Genomic DNA, 23,170 nt, shown 5'->3' with positions numbered 1-23,170 from the left:
TCTGTGCCAGGATTGAAGAGTACTACTATAGTATAAAAAAGAAGGATAGTGGAAATGCGTTTTTTAAACACACTTTGAAGTGTCCCAACTATAATAAGTTCCTTTTTTCAGGTCTGGAACAGGAAACACATCATACAAGGGGTGGGGATTTTAAGACATAGTTGGAACAAAAAAGAAGCACTTTGGCAGATCAGGGTAAACGCTGACAAAGCACCAGGGTTGAATGATGTAGTTAACATCGTGTTTCTTTGCAGTGGATGGAAAATCCTCCCCCTTTCAGGAGAATTCCCCCGTAGCCAACAGACCAGACAGATGTTTCCCACAGTAGTCTTTCACATGGTAGAAGCAGAGGTCATAGAACCCATGCCTGCTCTACATGGAAACAAAGAATTTTACTCCAGAATCTTTTTGGTACCAAAAAAGGAGCACTCTTGGACATCCGCTCTCCTAGATTTGCCCTTTCTAAGTACCTTTGCAAAAGTTCCATAATCCAAAATGCCCACCTTACAGTTTAGTGCTAGGACTGATTCCATACCAGTGTGTCATGGTGACACTTGGTCTCAAGTATGCTTTTCATATTCTTGCTGTTCCCAGTTTTAGGACGTATTTGAGGTTTGCTTTATCTGGCTCACATTATCTGTTTTTCTGAATTAACCTTTGGGTTATGTACTGTACCTTGAGTGCTTACTAAGTGTCTGACCCTGGTGGTTGTGTATTGCAGAATCCTAGGCATCCAATTTTGTCCTTATTTGGATGATTTGCTAATTTGTGCAGATTCTGTATCCAGGTGCTTGGAGTCCTTGGAAAAGGTTGCACCTTGGCTTCAAATTGAATCTTCAAACGCCCTTACTCATACTCTATCAGACAGCCCAGGAAAACAGTTCTTTGACAGAGACAGTAAAAAGGATGGTCTTCTTGCCAGAAGACAAAGTTCTGACTTAATATGGCATTTTCTTGGATTTCTCTCTTCTAGACCTTGCCCCAGCAAGAGAGTTCCTCAAACTTCTAGGTATTAGATACCAGTAGCTGGACTACACATGAGAAAAAATTCACTGGTACGTGAAGAAATGCCAGAACCAGCAACTTCATCCCTTGGATTTCTAGGTACCAGTAGTGGGATTTGTGAAACATGAACTGCAGTGGTGTAGGGATCAGCTGTCTCTGAGTCCAGGACTTCCTTTATCTCTTCAGACGCCAGTCCAGTCTGGCCATACAGACTCTTCGGATTTTGAGTGGGGAGCAGTGTCTCTGGGAATTAAAGTGCGGGGCTTGTGGGGTCCTCAGGATATGCCAGAGCACATAAATGTAAAATAGAAATTGGCAGCGTTTCATGCCATAATAATTCTTCACCGCTTAGGACTCCGGGACGTTTTCTAGTGGTGACAGACAACACTACCATGATGTGGTAGCTGAACAATCAAGTCGGTACGAGGTCATACCCTCTTTGCCAGTTGGCAGTGATCGCCTACGTGCTGACTCTTCAGACTTCATACTTTCTGTCAGAAAACAGTAGCAGACAGACTGAGTAGATCCTGGACAGACTCTCACGAGTGGAAGCTCCATGTAGAGGTCTTGTAGTACTTGATCCAGATGTGCAGAACACCTCAAGTAGATCTCTTTGCCTACTTTCAAAACAGACAAATAAAACAATTCTGTTAAAGTCATCCCTGAAGCCATGCTTGGAAGACAGAAGCTTTGTCATTCCCATGGTTAGGAATGTTCTCTTATGCATTTCCACACTTTCCAAAGATTCCCAAGGTGCTTCTAAAGATTCAGAACTCCCTTTTGACCCAGGCAAAGTTGGTTACCCCCTATAATGAAATTGGCCAAAGGGAATTGCCTCAAGGTCCCTCACAGACTGTATTTGCTCACACAGCATCAGGAGTGAATTTTACACCCCAGCTTAGAGCAATTGCAGCTGACAGCCAAGATGATTCTGGTTTGATACCTTTCAGGTACTTGTTGCATGAAGATGTGCAGTAGGAATTTAAGGAGGCAAAAAAAAACTGTAACTGGAAATCTTATGTTTGCAAGTGAAAGAGTTTTCCTTGGTAGTGCCTCACCAGTAACAGAGGTCCCAAAAGGGTTTTGACCCCCTCTGGTTTTGAAATATGTGGATGAACTACTTAGAAATGGTTTGTTATATGCTTCTGTCAGTGTATCTGACAGCCATATGGGCTTGTTTGGCCATGGATCCCCCTCTTTTGTCTCTCTTTGTGGTTGAGCAGTGTATGACAGGAGTGTTTCACATGAGACCCCCTTGAAAGCCAATTTTTGCTCCTTGAGATCTCAGCGTTGTTCTTGAAAAGCTGACTCTACCTCCTTTTATCTGTATTAGCTAAGAGAATTGCAAAAATATTTCCAACATTGATATATATCTATCATTGCGGTTTTGTGTAAGGGTGACAGTTCTTAATAGAATGATGATGATTTAAAGGGAATTGGAATACACAGTAATCTGTTATTGTTGATTAGTTTGGTGCAGATAAAGCATTTAATAGGATTTGCTCAGAATTCATAAGTAGGGCAATATTAGCATTTGTATTCCCAAATAGTGTAATAGAGTTAAGAGGAAGAATAGGTGATGGATCAGAGACGAGTAAAGGTTGGAGGAGTCCTTCCTGATAACTTGGTTTGAATAGATGGACTAGGTAGCGATTTCCCCTTTCCTGTCTCTTATTTCCCATGTACTTGGAATCTTTAGCTTAAAAGCTAAGGGACTCACAAATTCAGTGACATAATTGATATGTAGCCAACAAAAATAGTTTTGTTTGCAGATAATGTTATCTTGTACTTGATAAATCCTGAATATGGCATTAAAATTTGCCATATATTGTAAGACAAGTTCAGGCACTGTCAGGATATAAAATAAATGACAGTAAAGCAAAGGCTATGCCAGTGAATTATGTGCCTACCCGAGTTAGTTCAACAATACCCATACTTATGGGGACATAAAAAGATGAAGTATTTAGGTCCATGGATTATTTGCAAAGAGATCAAGCAAAAAAATTATTAAAATAAAAGACTAGAAACTTATGTCCTTGGACAGTAAGAGAGAGAGAGAGTTCCTGTGGTCCTGTACATTGGTCAAAAACACGAAACGAGCCAGCACAAAGGTTAGAGCAAGCAGAAACCTTTTTTTTATTGTGGCATATTCAAACAAAAATGCTGCAAACCAGTTTCGGCCTGAACAATGGCCTTCATCAGTGCAAAAAAAGGAAAAAAGTTTGAATAGTGCATCCTGGTGTCCTTTATATACTGAAAAATTTAAAGATATATATACACACCTAAAAGAATCCTATAGAAATAAGTTCATGAAAACAACTTTTAAATGAGATAAAACAAATATATAAAAAAATCTACAAAAATAGTAAGTTACCATTTAATTGGGAAAATTAGCTAGTTCAAACCATGAAAACCCCCAATTCAAGTCCATGTGTTAAACAACTGATTATATAAATGCATAGCCAGCAGAAAGCTTTATCCATATTCATTTAACCCAGGTTTGAACAAAGCATCCAATTTGGTAATCCATAATGTTTCCATGTTGTTTAGCTTGTCATGCCAGCCTGCCTTAGACATCTTCGGCAACTGAATCTGGTCTATAGTGGTAAATTGAAATTGGGCAGTTTGGTGAGTCAAAGTATGCTTGTATAAAGCATTAATTAACTTTTTAGTTCTGATTGCACTACGATGCTCACTAATACGAAATCTCAGTGGTCGGGAAATTTGCCCTACATAAAATGAGGTGCATGTACAGTTGGCCAAATATACCACCCAGTCTGAACTGCAGTTACCAAAAATCCTAATATGAAAAACACGTGAAGTGTTGGCACTTGAAAATTCTTTCATTTTGACCATATACCTACATGCACTACAATGACCACAAGGAAATGAACCAATCAATGGATCTCCAAATATAGTGGTTTGTGTAGATGCAATTGGGTGAAGTTTTTTGTAGTATGTAAAATGTGAATTCATCGTCCTGCCTTTACGATATGAAAAGGCACATGTTTCAGGTAATATATCAGATAGAAACGCATGTGCTCTTAAAATACCCCAATGATGATTAACTATATTCCTGAATGAAGGGGTATTATTTCCATAAGTTACTGTAAATCTGATGAGTTGAGCTGGGAAACTGGTAGAGGCCTCCTGTTCATGTTTATATGTTAGTAATTGAGAACGTGGCATATGCCTAACCTCATGAATGGTCTGGTAAAGTCGTGATCTATTATATCCCATTTGAATAAATCTGTCACAAAGATCCTGTTCACATTCCGCATGGGATTTAGTAGATGAACAAATACGTTTCATGTGTATAAATTGGGATTTAGGGATGTTGTTGATGTGGCGGGGATGGTTACTAGAAGAGTTATATTGTGAAAACTTTCTATGCACGCTTGTAGCCAGAGTATGATCAATTTGTCTGGTTATCTTAACATCCAGAAAAATGATCTCTTGATATTGGATCTCCAAGGTAAACTTAATGCCTCATGAATTGCTGTTCAAATATTGGGCAAACTCATTAGCCAAAAGTATATCACCACGCCACACCATCCAACAATCATCTAAATATCTCCTCCAGATGTCCAATTCTGCCGAAAACTTGTTGTTACCAGTATCATATATATATATATTTGTTAAAAAAAATCCATGAATAGGTCCGCATATATCGGGGCAAAAGATGCCCCCATTGCCATACCCCTGGTTTGCCAATATATCTGACCATCAAAGAAAAAAATGTTTTTGGTTAATACATATTCAGTCATTTTGATTAAAAGTTGTTAAATCCAACAGAATAAAGCTTGGATTCTTCTAACCAAAAAGCTATAGCTGAAAGTCCAGCCTTATGTGGGATGCTAGTATACTGGGAGGCGACATCCAACATGCAAAGCCACCAATCCGATTCCAACTGGGTATCCTGAATGATGTTCAAAAATTCAGTTGCGTCCTTAAGCCTGGACCTGACCATAAACAATAGAGGTTTAAGATAATGAGTAAGAAATGCAGACAAGGGCTCCATAAGAGAGCCTCTGCCTGAGACAATTGGTCGGCCCGGAGGGCATGTGGGATGTTTGTGTATTTTCGGCAGCAAGTAAAGATATTGGGGAATGGGATTGGTGACCTTCAGTTGTTTACAAGTATGTTGATCTATAACTCCTTCTTCTGTGGCCATATCCAGGAAAGAATCAATCAGTGTTTTAAAATTGGGAGTCAGGTCTACTACCATATGCATATAAAACCTAGCATCTGATAACTGTTTATTGGCTTCAGCAATATACATAACCCGATCCATAACCACAATGCCTCCCCCTTTATCAGCTGGCAAGATGACAATATCATGGTTGGAACTGAGTTCCTGTAACCCTTTCCGCTCCGATAGAGTCAGATTATGTTTAGTAGGCTGGTATCCAGGGGAGAAATGTAAATCTTTAATCACACATTCCCTGAATATGGCCACATGTTTGTCCATGGGTGGTTGGAATGTCGACCTCCCAAAATGGAAACCAGAAGAACTTGGAGAGAGGTCAGAATCTGCAAAAAATATTTTGAGATTGATCAGTCTGCAAAATTCATTTAATTCATTCGCAAATATCTGTTCAGAAACAAAGGAGGAAGGCATAAAATTCAGACCCTTGTTAAAAACTTTATTGTGATCAGGTGATAGTTTAAAGGAGGATATGTTGTGCACATTGTTGATTATTTCACTATCTTCTGTAGTAACTGTTGCAGACTGCAAGCCCCTTCCCCTGTGTTTCCTGCCCCCCCTGCGTTTCCTATTTCTAAAGGGTCTACTGAAGGTTTGCGCTTGGCTAATGGAGACCCCTGATTGGAAGGGCATTCAAAGTCTGTGACTGAGGATGTATCCTCATCCGTGACACTACTGGTAGAAAAGGTGTTTTTCTTCAATATTGATCTGGGCATCTCTTTCTTATTGACTCTACTTGATGAATTAAAATATCTTACATTTCTCTGAACCATAAAATGTTTACCCTTTTCATAATCATTCAAATCAAGCTGAAACTTTTGTTTTCTTTTTTACCAATTGTGTCTCCAAAATGGCTAGGTCCTTAGCTAATTCCCTGACATGGTTGTGATAAAACTCCTCCTGTTCAAAAGCTTGGGCTTCAAGACAACTATTATATACTTCAGTTGTCTGTAATTCCACCATACGTTCATAGTATGAGACCAATGTGTCAACAAATAACATGGACGCATCATGTTGGGTTTTGGCCCAATCTTTGGTTAATTCTTCATCAACCATGCTGACTAGAGGTTGAATCCAAATTCTGAGTCCCCGAGGGGTTATATTTTTTAGCTTGTAAGCTTTAAAGAGCTTTAGGTGCCAAACATTGGCTCTCAAAGCCCTCATGTTTTTTGTAATTTTCTGAAACAAATTACCACGTACATATTTAGTGTCCCCTACATAGGTGTTAGGGTTCCCAGAGTCGGCATGCCTTCCATATCAAAGATCGGCAGAAATATATACATAAACATACATATGTGTCTGTATGTGTGTGAGTGTATGCATATATGTATATGTGTGTGTGTACGTGTATATATATATATATATATATATATATATATATATATATATTTTTTTTTTGTTTACATTTTGAAATTTCAAAACTTCGATCTTATGCTTTCAACCATAAGAAATTTGAAGTTTTGACACTTTGAAATTTAGAGGTAGACCTGTGTGTTGTGTGTGTGTGTGTGTGTGTGTGTGTATATATATATATATATATATATATATATATATATATATATATATATATATATATACATATGTGTGTGTGAGTGTCAGACATATGTATACATCAATTTATCAACTGAAAGACCACCTGTGTTAGGTTTTATGTTTTTAGTGTAATGAAGGAAAGAAGATGCTATTGAGAAAGATAATTAGTAAGGTATGGACTAGGGTGGCAGATTAAAATGACAAATTATAAAAGAGCAGTGGAAGGAAATTTGTAAGGCCCCTAGCTATGCTACAAAGTCCAATAAATAGGATAGTTGAACATAAATGTTCACACAGGTACTTTTGTACTCCAAGTAGGCTTCAGAGTAGTTTCTACTGAGAGATGAGCAGATGTTAGAGATGTGCTTCCCATTTTTTGTCTCAATCCCTTCATATTTTCTCAGAATGTGTGGAGTTACCTGAATATAAGGGCATGTCTTGACAATTGTTGGAAGAATGTATTGTATTAACTAAGGAGAGAGAATGCTTTTGAGTTAGTGTTTAGGTATAGAATTGTTGAGACATAGTAAGACCTTAAGTTTAATGTTGTTAGCAGCCAGGAACGCTATTGCATGAAAGCTGAAACAAAGATTAAACCAGCTGTAAATGAAGTTCTGAATATTGTAAGGAAGGTAAAAGCTCTGGAGTTAGGATCATTAAAAGTCGGAAGAAGTAATTTTTCTAAGAATAAATGGTGTATTTGCGAACAATATATACAAAATAATGCTTAATAAAATAATAGGTTGTTAAAAATTAAAAAGGATATCAGTGTGTTTTAATGCATAAGAATAAAGGAACAGCTTTTAAGATGGAAACTGTACGTGTAATGCATGTATATAATAATGGAAAGTGTTATAATATTTTTTCATTGTTGTTAATGTATTTAAAGTCACATCACAAGTTAACAATGTGATATATAACACTTTTTTTTATATAAATGTGTGTATATATATGGTTTTGTCATGAAAGAGAGAGAGAGAACAACCTTAGAACTGATGGCATTGGCAGTATCAGTGCTACAGTTAAGCTGATATTACATGGGAATATTGCAGTGAGTACTGTAGGCACAGATTTGAGACACAGTGACTCAGTAAAGCTCCAGAGCATTCATGTCTCATCTGGAGTGATGATATGAAATTCAAGTAGTCCATTTCATGTTTCCATTCCACTAGTGGCAGTCATGATGAATGCTTCTTCTGGGGAATGGGCAACATTATCAAGCTCGGACTGTAGAGTGTCTGGTTACAGACGGAACCAGTTTACCTATTTAGTATTGTAGATATGGTGGTAGTTATTTTGATACTGATGATTTATTATATTGAAAAGCAAAGAGACACTCCTATCCTTTATGCTCAGAAGCATTGAGAGTCTGGGAATGCACAATATTATCACTCACTTTCTGCAAAATACCGCATTCTAGTGGAAGGCAACTCACTAGTGAACAGGCTTAATCATTGTCTCCTGATACCACTGATGGGTCTCTCAACCCCAGACAGCGCAATTCTAAAGTTATTTTGATAGCTCCATTTTGACTTTAACAGTTATGGTTTCTGTTGCTGTCAAGTGCCATCTGAAGTTCCACTGTTGACATCTGACTACATGGATTCTCCATTGATGGCCAATAGTACAGCCATTCCATTCAGGGTGGTACACATTATTGCATCTTTTCAGAGGTCTAACACTAGGAAGACTTATAAAAACACGTGGACCTGTTTTTTTCTTTGTGGGCTTCAGCAAAAAGTTCTCACCTTGTCAAAACTATTGTACCTTCTGTTTTAGAATATTGTTTGCATATCTCTGATTCTGGACTTAATTAATCATCCATTAAGTTTTACTTGACCTTAACTCAATCTTCTGTTAGGGTTAAACAGACTGACATTCTTTGTCCTGTAAAATCTTTTTTTTTTTTTTTCTTGAGATATGCTATAGAGGGTTCCATTCCTCCATGAGATCTCTGTTTTGTATTGGAGAAACTCCCCCTCTTGCCCCCTTTTGACCCAACATCAACATCTGAATTAAATATTTAATGCTAGATAACACTTTTTTACATGGTCATCACTTGTACAATAACATATTCTGAATTGCAAGTTTTGGTTAGTTTTCTTATCTAATCTTCCACAGGGGTAGAATAACTGGGTACACAAACCTTCCTTTATGCCTAAGGTTGTTTCAGTTTATCTGTTTTACTCTTTTCTTTCCTGGCAACTTAAACAGCAGAGATTATCTGTGGAGTTGTATAGAAAGGACACTAAAGAGAAGAATTTATGAACATTTATGTGACATCACAAAGAAGAAGGAATCTAATGCTTTTTATAAGCATTCATTGTTCTGTCCCAACATGGAGCTTAGATTTATTGTTTTAGAGCAGCTAACACCGGATGGTAGAGGGGGTGATTGGGAGAGTAAATTGGAATATAAAGAGCTTATATGGCAACTAAGGTTGGACGCTGCAAAATGGCCAGGGCTTAATGACAACTTGAATTTGAGCAGTGTTTTGAAATTAAGAAGAGCCAAATTATAATAATATAACATAAAATTGATATATTCACACACTTAACACACTCCCAAAGAATTGATACACACATTTTTTATTTTTATTTTTTATATTTATTCATTATTTTTTATTTATTCATTTATTTGTTATTTATTTCTTTATATTTACTTAGTACTCATTATTTATTTATTATCTTGATCGCAATATGATCCATTTAATGTTCTGTTTTGTTTTGTTTTTGTTGAACAATGTTTGGCAAGAAGTTTATGTTTCGAGCCTTTATATATATGAGAAATATTTTGGCAAGGCTATTTAACTGGTTTTATATGTAGCCCTTTTAATACCAAGTACTTGCAAGTGATATTTTATCAATTAGTTTTTTAATTTAATTGATCACATGATTATTTTTAAGTATTTAAATAGGAGCAGTTGTTATATGGTGTTCATCTTGATAAAGCTCAGTATTGCACTGAGTGAAAGCGCTTGAGGGATTTATTACTGTGTGGTTTTCATCCAATAAATTTGTTCGTTGCATTTTACCTACTGGACTTTTATTTACCTTCTTTCCGCTGTGGACCACATTTTTTTGGTTTCATAGATGTATACAAACAACAATATATTGGAAGAGATTCTCAGTAGTTCATTGTTTTTAATTTAATTTATGTTTTTATTTATATTTGTTTACCAGGGCAGTGTACTGATCAATATTTATCAATTTCAGGCTCAGCCTGGGTGAAACACAAAATATTTCTCAAACAAAGGCAGTAATGTAAGCAGTGACAGAGTAGTTTAGATAAGTTATGTCGAAAAACTCTGTATATTATAGTAAACGGAGTGTAATGTACATGTGGAAGTGAGGTATCTACAGTGACTGTAGCTAAGTGTCTAAACAGGTTGCAATGGGTTTTGCTACAAAACATGTGGTAAGTTTGTAAACTCTATTCCAGGGGCACTTCGTACTAGAGACGTGATTATGTCTTGATGGCTCTGGTCATTTTCCGTAATACAGCCTTGCATGATATTGTTGTAGCAGCTATGTGGTCTACACCAATTACTTTTGCAAAATGCTGCCAGCTAGATGTGATTTCAAGGTCAGGGTCTTCATTTGGAGTCAAAGTAATCAGGGGAATACTCCCATAAGGCATTAATAATGATGGACCTTCTCAAAACCGATACGAATGTTGTTTACTTACCAAAACAGTAGACCTGGATAAAAAGATATATCCTCATTAACATACTCCCCTTCCTTCCTTATCCTCCTTGCTGACTTGGGTTGAAGGTTTGTTTGGCTTTGTCCTCTTTGCTGTGTGTTGGAAATTCTAGTGAGGAGGGTCTCAGGGTGATGCATTAGATTCAGAGTGAAGGAACTTAGTAACATGGAAACATGCAGAGTGATCAGAAGCCAAAAAGAACAGACCCAACCACTTTGTGAACCACAATTTATTCCAATATGTTGAGCACTTTCTTCCCCACTAAAGGGACTTTCTCAGAACAATGTAAAAGAAACACCCAGCTCTTTTTATACTCCACCCTAAATTAAACAATTAAGTCACTAATTATTAAAACCATCAAAAAATACATCAAGTAATACATTTAAAACAGACAAAACACATTCACAAACTGTAATTAAAAACTTAAACATGGAAACTTCATTGTTTTTATGTATAACTAATATAAAAAAATATATAATGTTGGGTTACCAACATAATCTATATGTCCCTCATTTACCCCAAAATGTTATGCAACTTTAAAATACGAGAAATAGTGAGCATTTTATTTATTCCAGGGTAATGGGAAGCATTTAAAAACAGTTTCCATTTTAATTCCATAATATCTAGATGCACATCTAATATTCTTCCCTGCACATCTTTTTGCAGCTGTTGCACTGCCATAAATTTAAACGTATGTCCTGCATTTGTATGTATATGTCTGTACAATGGACTTGTGATTCTATTATTCCTTATGTCACCTAGATGTTCACCTATACTCACTTTAAATTTCCTACAGGTTTTCCCAATATAAAATACGGGGCAGTCCTGACATTTAGCCATATATGCCACATTGGTGGAATTACAGTTAAAATGTCCAGTCAACAGAGCCATGGGTAATTTCAAGTGCAATAGCTGTATGTACTGTTCATTCATTTTGGAAACAGGGAAAGATTTTAAGTTAAATGGAAGAACAATATGTATAAATGGACATTTTAACTGTAATTCCACCAATGTGACATACATGGCTAAATGTCAGGACTGCCCCGTATTTTATATTGGGAAAACCTGTAGGAAATTTAAAGTGAGTATAGGTGAACATCTAGGTGACGTAAGGAATAATAGAATCACAAATCCATTGTACAGACATATACATACAAATGCAGGACATACGTTTAAATTTATGGTGGTACAACAGCTACAAAAAGATGTGCAGGGAAGAATATTAGATGTGCATCTAGATATTATGGAATTAAAATGGCAACTGCTTTTAAATGCTTCCCATTACCCTGGAATAAATAAAATGATCACTATTTCTAGTATTTTAAAGTTACGTAATATTTTGTGGTAAATGAGGAACATATAGATTATGTTGGTAACCCAACATTATATATTTTTTTATATATTAGTTATACATAAACACAATGAAGTTTCCATGTTTAAATTTTTAATTACAATTTGTGAATGTGTTTTGTCTGTTTTAAATGTATTTTTAAATGTATTACTTGATGTATTTTTTGATGGTTTTAATAATTAGTGACTTAATTGTTTAATTAGGGTGGAGTATAAAATGAGCTGGGGTGTTTGTTTTACATTGTTCTGAGGAAGTCCCTTTAGTGGGGAAGAAAGCGCTCAACATATTGGAATAAATCGTGGTTCACAAGGTGGTTGGTCTGTTCTTTTTGGCTTCTGATTATTTGGTATTTTTTTTTCTTTTTTTCTTTTCTTGAAACATGCAGAGTGCCAAGATATCTGAAGTTTGCCAAAGTTAGCTCTAAGCTGTAGTGATAGGTGTAAGGAATTGAAATTATATTCTGTTCACTACAGTTACATGAGAGGTAAAGCAATAGTTGCACATAACATTTTTAATAATGAGTTCCTACAATCTATTTTCAGCATTTCATTATGTACTGACTTAAGATCACACAGCCAAGATAACTTTCAGTACGCCTTATTATATTAAGAACATACTGAACAAATACTTAACAACTGTGGTCTCCATGATTTGGAGTAAACTGCCTGTAGATAATTAGACTATCACCTGTTATTTTCTCCTTTAATATCAAACTTGATACTTCAATGGGGAATGATATGTATAGCATCACCTTTAATGAATCATTGTTTTGTAACGGCCTTTGGGTTTGAGCACTGTTTCAAGAAACTTTGCTGTTAATGAGAGTAGACCTGTTCATCCATATCTGTCATAATGCTAAGTACGTAACTTTCAGAACCTACCAAAAAATAAATGAAAATGATGCAGGCTGCTGCCCTCCTTAGCTGTACTTCAGTCCACTGTTAAGGAGGAGTTCAAACTCTGGAGTGGAATGTTGGGAAATTCTGGAACTTAAGAATGGAAGGCAGACATCCACCCATATCCTCACTGCATCTAACTGTATTGGGTAGAGTCATACTTTAGCCCTACTGGAACATCTATGGCTATGCTATGCATGCTCACACAAATGCATTTTGTCTTTTATTTCAGCTTTCCTCCTCCTGTTTCTACCTGCCTGTACATGTACATTACCTTTATTTTTAATGTTTTTGTTTGCTTTCTAAGATGAATTGGTTATATATTTTTCCTCACTATTTTGCTTCTTTTTGAATCCTGTTTCTAGCTGTTGGAATTTTCATGTGCTACCCTTTTATCTTTACTCCTTGATGGCTGGTTGAGATGTTAAAAAAAATTTGAATGTAGTGAACAGAAGTTTTCTTTGTTTCAAACAGACCTCGACTCCTAATTGTAATGGAGATGATGGAAGGAGGAGAACTTTTCCACAGAATAAGTCAGCATCGGCACTTTACAGAAAAACAGGCAAGCCAAGTTACAAAACAGGTAAGTTAGAGGTAAAAAGAAAAATGCCATTCAGTGTTAAAGACAATAAGTTTGGATCGTTGTTGAATGGAGACTTGGATCACTAAAATAATGAAATGTGAGGAACTTGTAATACATTTGATAGCACTTATGACACATTTCTTAAGTGGCCCAAAAAAACTTTTGGTTAAGCGTTGCTTATATGATTATGCAACAGTGTGGTGCTTAGATTATAAAAAATTTCTATTTTTTTAAACAAATGTCTCTAAATGTTTGTTGTTAAATACAGTAAGTCAAGCCATAAATCTTCATCTTTTTCTTTTGGCTGTTCCCATTGGGGGTCACCACAGTGGATCATCTGTTTCCATTTCTTCCTGTCCTCTGCATCTTTCTTTGTCACACCAACCACCTGCATGCCCTCTCTCACCACATCCATAAACCTTAACTTAGGCCTTCTTCTTTTCCTCTTACCTGGCAGCTTCATCCTTGGCATCCCTTTCCCAATATACTGAGCATCCCTCCTCAGCACATGTTCAAACCAACATAATCTCGCCTCTCGGCCATAAATGAAGTTAATAAAATAAGATCTGATGTTGTCTTTTCCTTCCATGTCAAACTGTGGGTATATCTGATCCAGCTGGATCTGAAGCTGGCTTCTCAGAATCTTCAGCTGTGAAACTCCACCATCTCTCCCATAATGACCTGCATCTCTTAAGTCTCCTCAGATCTCATTTCCAGTGTCAGACACACTTTATGAAGCTCTACAGCTAAGTGATTTTTCTTCAGTATTCTGTATATTGTTCTCCTGTCATGTTAGCATAGTGTTAGTGATTAATCTTTGTGAGTGCAGGAAGTTGTTTTTCTTCTAGTTTGTGAGTCCATTTTGACTCTGTATTTAGTTGTGTGAGTTTCTATATATGTGAAATTTTTCTACATTTTCTATTTGTGAGCTTTTGCTGTTTTTTGGTCTTAAAAAGAAAAAAAAACCTCTAATTACTAGTTTTATAAGTTAGTGTCAATTGTTCTGATTACTGAATGCTGTCTTATATCTTGTCTTTTATAATTTCTATTGTTGTTAGTCTATATAGGAGTAATGGACAAGGCTTTAGGTTTCAAAAAAGTGTCTGGGGTGTGGGCAGAAATTGGCACCCCAAGACTCCCATGAGCATTGTGTTTATTGCCTAGGAGCATTCCACCTTGATTCCGATTGTCAGATTTGCATAGCCTTTGGTCCCAGGGATGTTCTTCGTGTTTCACTGTTGCAGTCATTACATTTGGGTAATCTGCTTACAGTAGCCCTCAGTCGGCCTGATTAACAAAGTCTTGGGTCCTACGTTGGTTGCTGTCTCTTCTTCTGTGACGTCAGGTCGTCAGGGGTATAAAACATGCAGCTGACGTAATTACCCCAGTCTTTCTTGCCATGCAGTGCCCAAAGCAGAAGCAGTTCGCAAGTGCCAGTCGGCCGACTCCTGAAATTTTCGTTTTCGAGTTTCAGAACCGAAGTCTTCAACTAAAAGCTAAGTACCCCATTGGGGAAACCTTTTCTTGCTCTAAACTGATGTCAATAATAGTAAATAATTGCATTTCTTGTGGAAAGCAAATACCTCATAAAGATTTTCATTCGTACTGTATTCCTTGCCTAGGCCCTGACCACGACGTACCTTGCTGTCAGTTTTGTGCCTTATTTAAACCACAAACTATCCGTCATCGGTATATTTGCGCTTCTAAATTTTTTGGTACTCGGTTCAATTATTCTGGTATGTCTTCGGTAAGCCTACCGACATTCCGAAAAAGCGCAAAGATAAAGAAAGAAACAGGACGCCCAGTTCGCTGGTACTCAGTGAGGTGCTTTTACAGCCCCTGATACCCGCTACTTCAGATCCGCAGGCCTCTACTGAGACCCATTCGGAGTCCGGTATGATGCTTCAACTGTGGAACCTGTGGATGTCTCTACCTTGGATGAGTTCGGAGCCGCTGTGCAGGCACTGGCTTTTGAGGGTGTATTCAGGCCTACTGACTTGCATATTAAACCAGCGCTATCTTCTTCTTCAAGGCCTAAAACTCTAACCGTGCCTAGAAAACTGATGCCCAGACAGCATGGTCAGGCCTCTATGCCTAAAGAACAAATGATAAGAATGACTGAAGACCTTATTTTAATCAGGGGAAGCCAACCTTCCCCCTCTAAGAGACCTAGGACGAGTTTGCTTATGATACTTCTGACCAGGACTCTGAAATTTCTGTTTCCTCCTATCTATGAGGATTCTGATGCTGAGGACTCTATTCCCTCTGCTTCTCCCCCAGAGGATTTCTCTTTTGGTGAAACCTTGCATACTCTCAGGGAGCTTTTTCGTTGGGAAAGTCAGGATTTCCCTGATTCTAAAAAGAGGCTTAGGGATTTCTTACTCCTGCCCCAGCACAGGCCTTTAGCTATACCTCCTGTACTGGACATTGTTGATGATGTCTTTTCGGAATCTAGCATGGCCCCTGACTCTTTACCTCCTGCTTCCAGAAAACCTGATAGATGTTACAGGGTTCCTGACTCTCTCAAGTTCCTTTTCAAAAATCCTACTGTGGATCCTGAAACCATTTCACAGGGACCCAAGGGCATTAAAGCTACTACTGCCAAAAATCCTATCCCTCTGATAGAGACTCCAGGGCGCTGGATAGATGGGGTAAGAGGTATACACTTCTGAAACTTTGGCCATTAGGGCCTTGAATTGCCAGTTTCATATGTTAAAGTATCAGCTGCATATTATTGGATTGCTTAAACAGAAAATGATATTGATTCCTGATTGTGCTGAAAATAAGGATTTACAGGATTTTATGCATTCTGCTGAACAAGTTGGTAAACATACATTGCAATGTGGTTTTGATTCACTTAAGGCATCTTGCAGGGCTGCGGTAACTGGGTCTGTACTTAGAAGGCAAGCTTGGCTTAAGGAGCAATCCCTTGCCAGATCATGTTAAAACAAAATTACTGAATGCTCCCTTAAATCAGGGCCACCTGTTTGGCAACAAGGCAGAAGAAGTTCTTAAAAAGATGGAGGAAAAAGCTAAATCTATGCAAACTGTTAAAGACTTTTTACAAGTACAACCTCCAAGATTTAGTAGACATTGACCTTCTAAGAATTGGTCCTTTCCTGCCTCTTCCAGACCTTCTCAGTCCAAACCCAGATCCAGCAGAGCACCCAGGCTTCAGTCAGGACTAAGCAGTGGGGGGCCTCCACTTCCAAATTTGGGAGTAATAAAACTCCCCCCATGGTAAACTCTCTCAATGACATATTTTTTAAAACTTCCAAGCACTTCTCAACTGACTGCCCCTTTGGGGGGGAAAGATTGTACTTCATGCAAAGAACTGGGGACTCATTACCCAAGACAAATGGGTTTTAAATATAGTGTCCCAAGGATACAGATTTCACTTCCACTCATCACCATCACCATCTCCAAGCGGTTGGCCGGATCTACCTCCAAAGCAGTGAGCAGAGACCCAAAAGCAAGTACTCTCTCTCTTAAGCATAGGGGCTATTCAATTTGTACCAGAAGAGAAAAAGGGACAAGGTTTCTACTTGAGATTTTTCCTGGTACCCAGAAAAGACAATTCATGGCATCCTATCCTGGACCTGCCTACTGTAAACACCTTTTTGGTGATTCCAAAATTCAAGATGCTGACTCTTCACCAGTTGCTTCCTATGCTAAGCAAAGATGCCTGGTTGGCAACAATACATTTAAAGGAAGCATACCTGCACATCTCAGTCAGGGAATCTTGCAGAAGATACCTACGTTTCAAAGCAGGCTACACGCACTGTCAGTTCTCTGCACTACCCTTTGGCTTATCTACTGCGCCCAGGGTATTCACAAAGTGCCTAGCTCCAGTCATTGCATTTTGCAGGCAAAGAAATATTCAAATATACCATTACCTGGACGATTGTCTAATTCAGGCAGAAAACCAGGACATACTTTTGAATCATCTGGCTTTTGTACAGAGGGTGGTAACTTGTCTGGGGTACACCATAAACAGAAAGAAATCACACCTGTTACCCTGTCAACAAATTATATTCCTGGGAACAAGCATGAATACAACTTCCCAGATGGCTTTCCTCACACCAGAGAAACAAATTCACTTGACAACCTACTTCAAACAAGTGGTCACAAAAACCCTGCTGTCTGCAAGGCAAATGCTACAAGCCTTGGGGTTCATTGCCTCCTGCATGCTTCTAATTCCATATGCAAGACTGCATATGAGGAAACTACAATGGTATCTAAAAAGCCTATGGTGTCAACATTCTCAGGATCTAGAAGCAATGATTCCTATCATTCCATGTCTACGCCTAGAGTTCCTTTGGTGGGCAGAGGCCTGCCACCAAAACAAAGGACTACCATTCACACTACCCCCTGCTGCCCAAACCCTAACAACAGACGGATCAGACTATGCATTGGGGGGGGGTGCACCTGGCAGGGAAGTACAGTCAGGGCAAATGGAACCCAACTCAAATGCACATTCACATCAATCATAAAGAAATGTTAGCTGTACAGAATTCTCTGACAGCCTTCATGGACCACATTTTTCCAGGACAATTAATGGTAAAGACGGACAACACCACTGTTATGTAGTACATAAACAAGCAGGGGGGGTACACATACTTTTACCCCCTCTGCAGACTAGCCATGGCATTGTGGAACACAGCCTTGAGCTACCAAGTACATCTACAAGCTCAATTTCTGCCAGGAAAACTAAATACACTGGCAGATGGACTAAGCAGAACCCTCATGGACCCACACGAGTGGAAACTGGAACCAAGGATTTTCAACATGTTGACAAGAAAATGGGGGAGCCCAGATATAGACCTGTTTGCCTCCCCCCAGAACTATCAATTGGAAAAATGTTGTGCAAGGACTCCCCACAGACAAGCTTGGAAAGTGGTTGCTCTGTCCTTCATCTGGAAAAATCTATCAGTTTATGCCTTTCCTCTTCTGCTCTTCAAAGTACTACTGAAGATCAGACAAGACAAGCCAAGGATGATTTTGATTGCACCAGCCTGGCCACGCCAACACTGGTACCCCCTTCTGTGCAGTGTGTCACTGTTGGCCCCATGGCACCTGCCTCAGACTCCTACCCTGCTGTCTCAGCAGGAGAGCCAGATTCTGCACCCTCAGCTTCAAACACTGAATCTAGCAGCCTGACTAATTACCTAAGCTCTCCTTTACCATCCCTCAGTAAACCAGTGATGGATGTCATTTTAGCGGCAAGGAGGCCTAGTACTAGAAAATCTTATGCTGAAAAATGGAAAAGATTCTGTGCCTGGAGCCAATCTCAAGGGATGAGCACAGCAGTGCCCAATTTACCTCAGATTTTACAATACTTAACTGAGATGCTTCACAAGGGCTTGTCTTTTTCCTCAATAAAAATTCACGCCTCAGCCATTCCACCTCATTACAACACAGAACACTTCCATTGCTCAAGCAGTTCCTCAGGGGGGCCAAAAATTTAAGACCACCCAGGAGAGCTCCAACTCCAGCCAGGGACCTTAGCTTTGTATTGGAGAAACTCACCCTTCCTCCTTTCGAGCCAGCTGCTACTGCAGATTTAATATTCCTTTCTTGGAAAACAGCTTCCCTTTTAGCCATCACTTCAGCAAGAAGGGTATCTGAATTACAGGCCCTTATGGCAGTGGAGCCTTGCATCATCTTTCATGTGGACAGGGTGTCCCTCAGGGCCAATCCTTCTTTCATGCCAAAGGTGGTATCCAGTGTGGCCTTTAATCAGTCCATTCATTTGCCTACCTTCTTTCCTAATCCACAGAACAATGGAACAGATACTGCACTCCTTAGATGTGCACAGACAACTTAGATTCTACTTGGACAGGTCTAAACCGCAAAGGAAATCTGAACAACTGCTGGTGGCATTTGCTGCAGGAACAGAGGGGAAGGCTATTTCAAAGCGAACCATCTCCAAATGGATAGGCCATTGCATTCACTTCTGCTGTAAGCACCATGGAAAACTTATCCAACAGGGGGTCAGATCCCACTCAACCAGGGCTGCATCTACCTCTACAGCCTTTTTCAGAGGCGTACCTAGCAAGCACATCCTAGAAGCTGCTACCTGGAGGTCTGTACATACTTTCACCAAGCATTACCATTTGCCAATTTTCTCTAAATCCAGAGCTGGCTTTGCCACTGCAGTTTTACAGGGTGTTATAGCTGGTACTAATGCTATCTAAATTCTTCCTCCCATCCTTAACTTTGGGAATCTATCCAAATGTAATGACTGCAACAGTGAAACACGAAGAACATAGTACAGTTGTGTACACTTACCATAAATGTAGATGTTCGTGTGTATTCACTGTTGCAGTCCTGGTTACCCTCCCTCCAGCCCCCTGACTTCGTTTGGCTATACCTCTTCTCTCCTTTTCAATGCTTAAAAGATTTTTGGTGTATTTGCTTTTTTGTTTGAGGTATAACCTTGTATATTTATAGATTTTATTGCTTCCCATTAGGGGGGCACCTGACATCTGGGGCAAGAAAATTGTAATGACGTCGGCTGCATGTTTTATACCCCTGACGACCTGACATCACTGAAGAAGAGACAGCAACCAACGTAGGACCCAAGACTTTGTTAATCAGGCCGACTGAGGGCTACTGCAAGCAGATAATCCAAATGTAATGAATGCAACAGTGAATACACTCAAACATCTACATTTATGGTAAGTGTACACAACTGTACTTTCTCATTGACCAGAGAGTCAAACTTGTGTAAGGGGAATGTTGCATGCTTCTCCAGCCCCTATCTGGCCGGCTGCATCATTTTCTCCCTTCAAGAAGACTTTAGATAAGAAGGAGGAGAAGGACAGGGATTCCAACAAGGACAGGAAAAGCAGAGAGAGAGAAAAATAAAGACTGGAAGAGTGAAGTAAAGAAAAAAAAAAAACAGAAGGAAGCCTGCAAATTTGCTGTGAACTTTCCCTTGGAAAGCATGCCAGATCCAAAGGCCCCAAGGCCCTTACCACAACCAGCTTAGCTGGCACTGATTTCCTTCCATTATAGCTCTGGTCCTGGATCCAGCTGTTTCTCCAGCGTGGAATATTCCCATCCCATGGCTTTCAGACAGTCCAGTGTCAGGTCAGCTCCACTTGCCTTTCTTTCTTATTACACTGGATCCAGAGTTTTCCCTGGAACTATTCCTTCATCAGGTCCAGGCCTCCACCTTCCGGACCCAGGATATTTTGCAGCCCATGCCTCACCCCAGTAATCTGCTTCTGTGGCTTCCTTGAGGTTTGTGAGGTCTTCCAGAAGTTTGAAGGAGCCTAATTTGGACCAGCTTATGCAGACCTTTCTGAAGGCCCAGATGGATTTGCAGATAATCCCCTCTCCCTTGTCCAGAGGGTTGAAGCCCCCCCTTCAACTCTGAAATTTGTAGTTCCTCCTTTGGCCCACTTCTCTGTGCCAGTGACATTGGGTCCGACACAAATCTGTATCTCTACTCATCAGTGCGAACAGCTGGGCTGCCTCTGGCACCAGCCTCTTCCGTGATGTACGTGGCTTTGATTTTCTTAATGCATCCCAGAGCCATGAAATCGGATTTGACTCTGAGATTATTGGCTTGGTCCCTACCCTCTAGGTGCTTTGGTTCTGGTCTTGACTGTGGACCTAGCTGGGTCAGTGGCTGGAATAGGGGTCTCCTACATCCACAGATCAAAGAGAACTCTCTCTCTAATGGACACAGGCAAACCTGTAAATGGTTCATCTCTTGGGTCCTAGCTTGTAAATGTTTCATCTCTCAAGCCCCTGCTTACATTTATCAAGGGTATCAGAACTTGTCAGAGATTTGGGATGCATGGCTAGGCTTAAAAAGGCCCTTGTGGTTGTTAGCCTATGAAGAACCCCTCTCCATTTGGCTTTCACTGCATTGTAAAAAGGATCCTTTCACATTCTGAGACTGAGCTTTCTGCTTCAGTGTCTGATCTGTTGCAATCCTCACGTCCATATGGGATCTCATTGTCTCATGAGCAGTCTTAGAGACAGCCTGCACCAACAAGCTTCAAGCGGCCTCAGGTGAGGGGCTCCCCTACAGCTTCCTTGTCCCCCCCCTCCTCCCCCGGAGGTTTACAGGAAAAGCCTGTGCAAGAGGAAGCATTTAGAGTCCCCAGAGGAGCCTGTCATTCAGGACAAAAGGGGGACTCCAGTGGACACTGCAATGACCCACCAAAGCAAGGCTTCAGAGGTCTCTTCTCTGGCAATCCTTTCTAGTGTTTCTGAATGTTTGCCTGACTACTGTACTTTGGAGGTAGTCAGGGGGCACTTGGCTGTCCACCAAATCAAGGCTTCAGAGGTCTCTTCTCTGGCAATCCTTTCTAGTGTTCCTGAATGTTTGCCTGACTGCTGCACTTTGGAGGTAGTCAGAGGGCACTTGGCTGTCCACCCGAAGATTCTGAGGAGATCACATTCAACCCTTGGGTGTTGAGAGCCATTTCCAGAGGCTATAACATTCCATTTTAGTTTTCCTCAAGTCTGAAACCGAAGTCCCTTCCTGACATTCCATGTCATCAGCAAAGGGAAGATGCAGGAGAAGTATCCGCAGCAGAGGCCAACGAGCTGCTGTCAAAACAAGTAATCTAAGATGTCCCACAAGTCTAGAGAGGATCCTGGATTTATTCAAGATTCTTTTTAGTGTCAAAGAAAAACATGGACCTCAGGCTGTCCTGGATCTCAGAAGAATGAACCTCTATTTAAAACAGACCAAGTTCTAGATGGTGATAGTGCTATCCATTCTGTCTGTTCTGAGGAGGGGCAATTGAATGGGCTTGGTGGACCTCAAAATATGCCTGCTGTCACATAAATATAGACAGGCATTCCAGGAGGTTCCTTTGCTTCAGGCTGGGAAGCAGTCACTACCAATTTTGAGTTTTGTCCTTTGGCCTCACCACAACTGCTTGGGAGTTCATGGAATGCATAGCAATGGTTACAGCTTGGCTCAGGCTGCATGGATTCTGGGTTTTTCCATACCTGGATGACAGGCTCCTTACAATGACTTTAAGGGAGTCATTAGTTTAAATGAGGGACTGTTTGCTCTGTTTTTGCCTATCCTTGGGCATCACTGTCACCTTTGAGAAATCCAACCTGGAGCCTGTTCAAACCATGGAATTTATTGGTTATCATCTGGTCATCACCAGCCATATTGCAAAACTACCCCTTTCCAGACTGAACTCTGTACATGTTCAAGCCAGCCAGCTCATATCTGTTTAGAGCTACTAACTTCCTTATTTTATAACCGAACAAGCGGCTGGTGAATGAAGCTCCTCTTAATAAAAGTAGAAGTCCAAGATAAAAAAGAGAGAGCACACAAGGCAACGACAGTAGAACAATTTATTCCAGGTCAGTAAGCGCTTTCAGGTCTCAATGGACGCTTCATCAGACTTTAATGAATAAACTACACAAACACATTTCCTTTTATAGGTGCATCAATTAATCAAAATTCAATTAATCACACATCACATATTTAAAGGTACGTAGAAATATACAAGTTAAAAAACACCTACTGCAGAGAACAGTTTAAAAATAAAACATGTATCATTATATTATAAAATCAATAAATTCATAATATATAAAAACCTATAAAAATTGTGGAACTTCACCATTAAAATATATACATCAAGGAATCACATAAGACAAAGAAAAGTTAATGCTTCAAAGATCTCTCAGATAAAAAAGGCCTTAACACTATTTTATAATTAAGGCCATAGCCCTTGTCAGCCTGCATCCTAACTATCCATTTAACTTCATGCTGTTCTGTATGAGCCTTAAAATTGCCTAACCTACATATCCTAGGAACTAACTCAATCACTAAGAAAAGAAATCTATGAGTAGTAGTATACTGTAAAATATGTCTTGCTAACGCATTTCCCTCATCCTCTTTA

The 23,170-nt window shown here is 39.4% G+C and overlaps 1 protein-coding gene across 1 annotated transcript in view; it reads left to right on the top strand.

The window, feature by feature from the left end:
• MAPKAPK5 (MAPK activated protein kinase 5) overlaps positions 1 to 23,170 on the top strand; it is a 1,432,063-nt gene that overhangs the window by 273,016 nt on the left and 1,135,877 nt on the right. Inside the window, exon 5 of the mRNA XM_044068618.1 lies at positions 13,172 to 13,280. Within this exon, the coding sequence (XP_043924553.1) occupies positions 13,172 to 13,280 (109 nt within the window). The remainder of the gene's footprint in view (positions 1 to 13,171; positions 13,281 to 23,170) is intronic.

Source organism: Protopterus annectens, chromosome 4.part0 (genome assembly GCF_019279795.1).
Source record: "Protopterus annectens isolate FY-2018-M chromosome 4.part0, PAN1.0, whole genome shotgun sequence".
Taxonomy (NCBI): domain Eukaryota; kingdom Metazoa; phylum Chordata; order Ceratodontiformes; family Protopteridae; genus Protopterus; species Protopterus annectens.
This window is presented reverse-complemented; position numbering and strand designations above follow the sequence as displayed.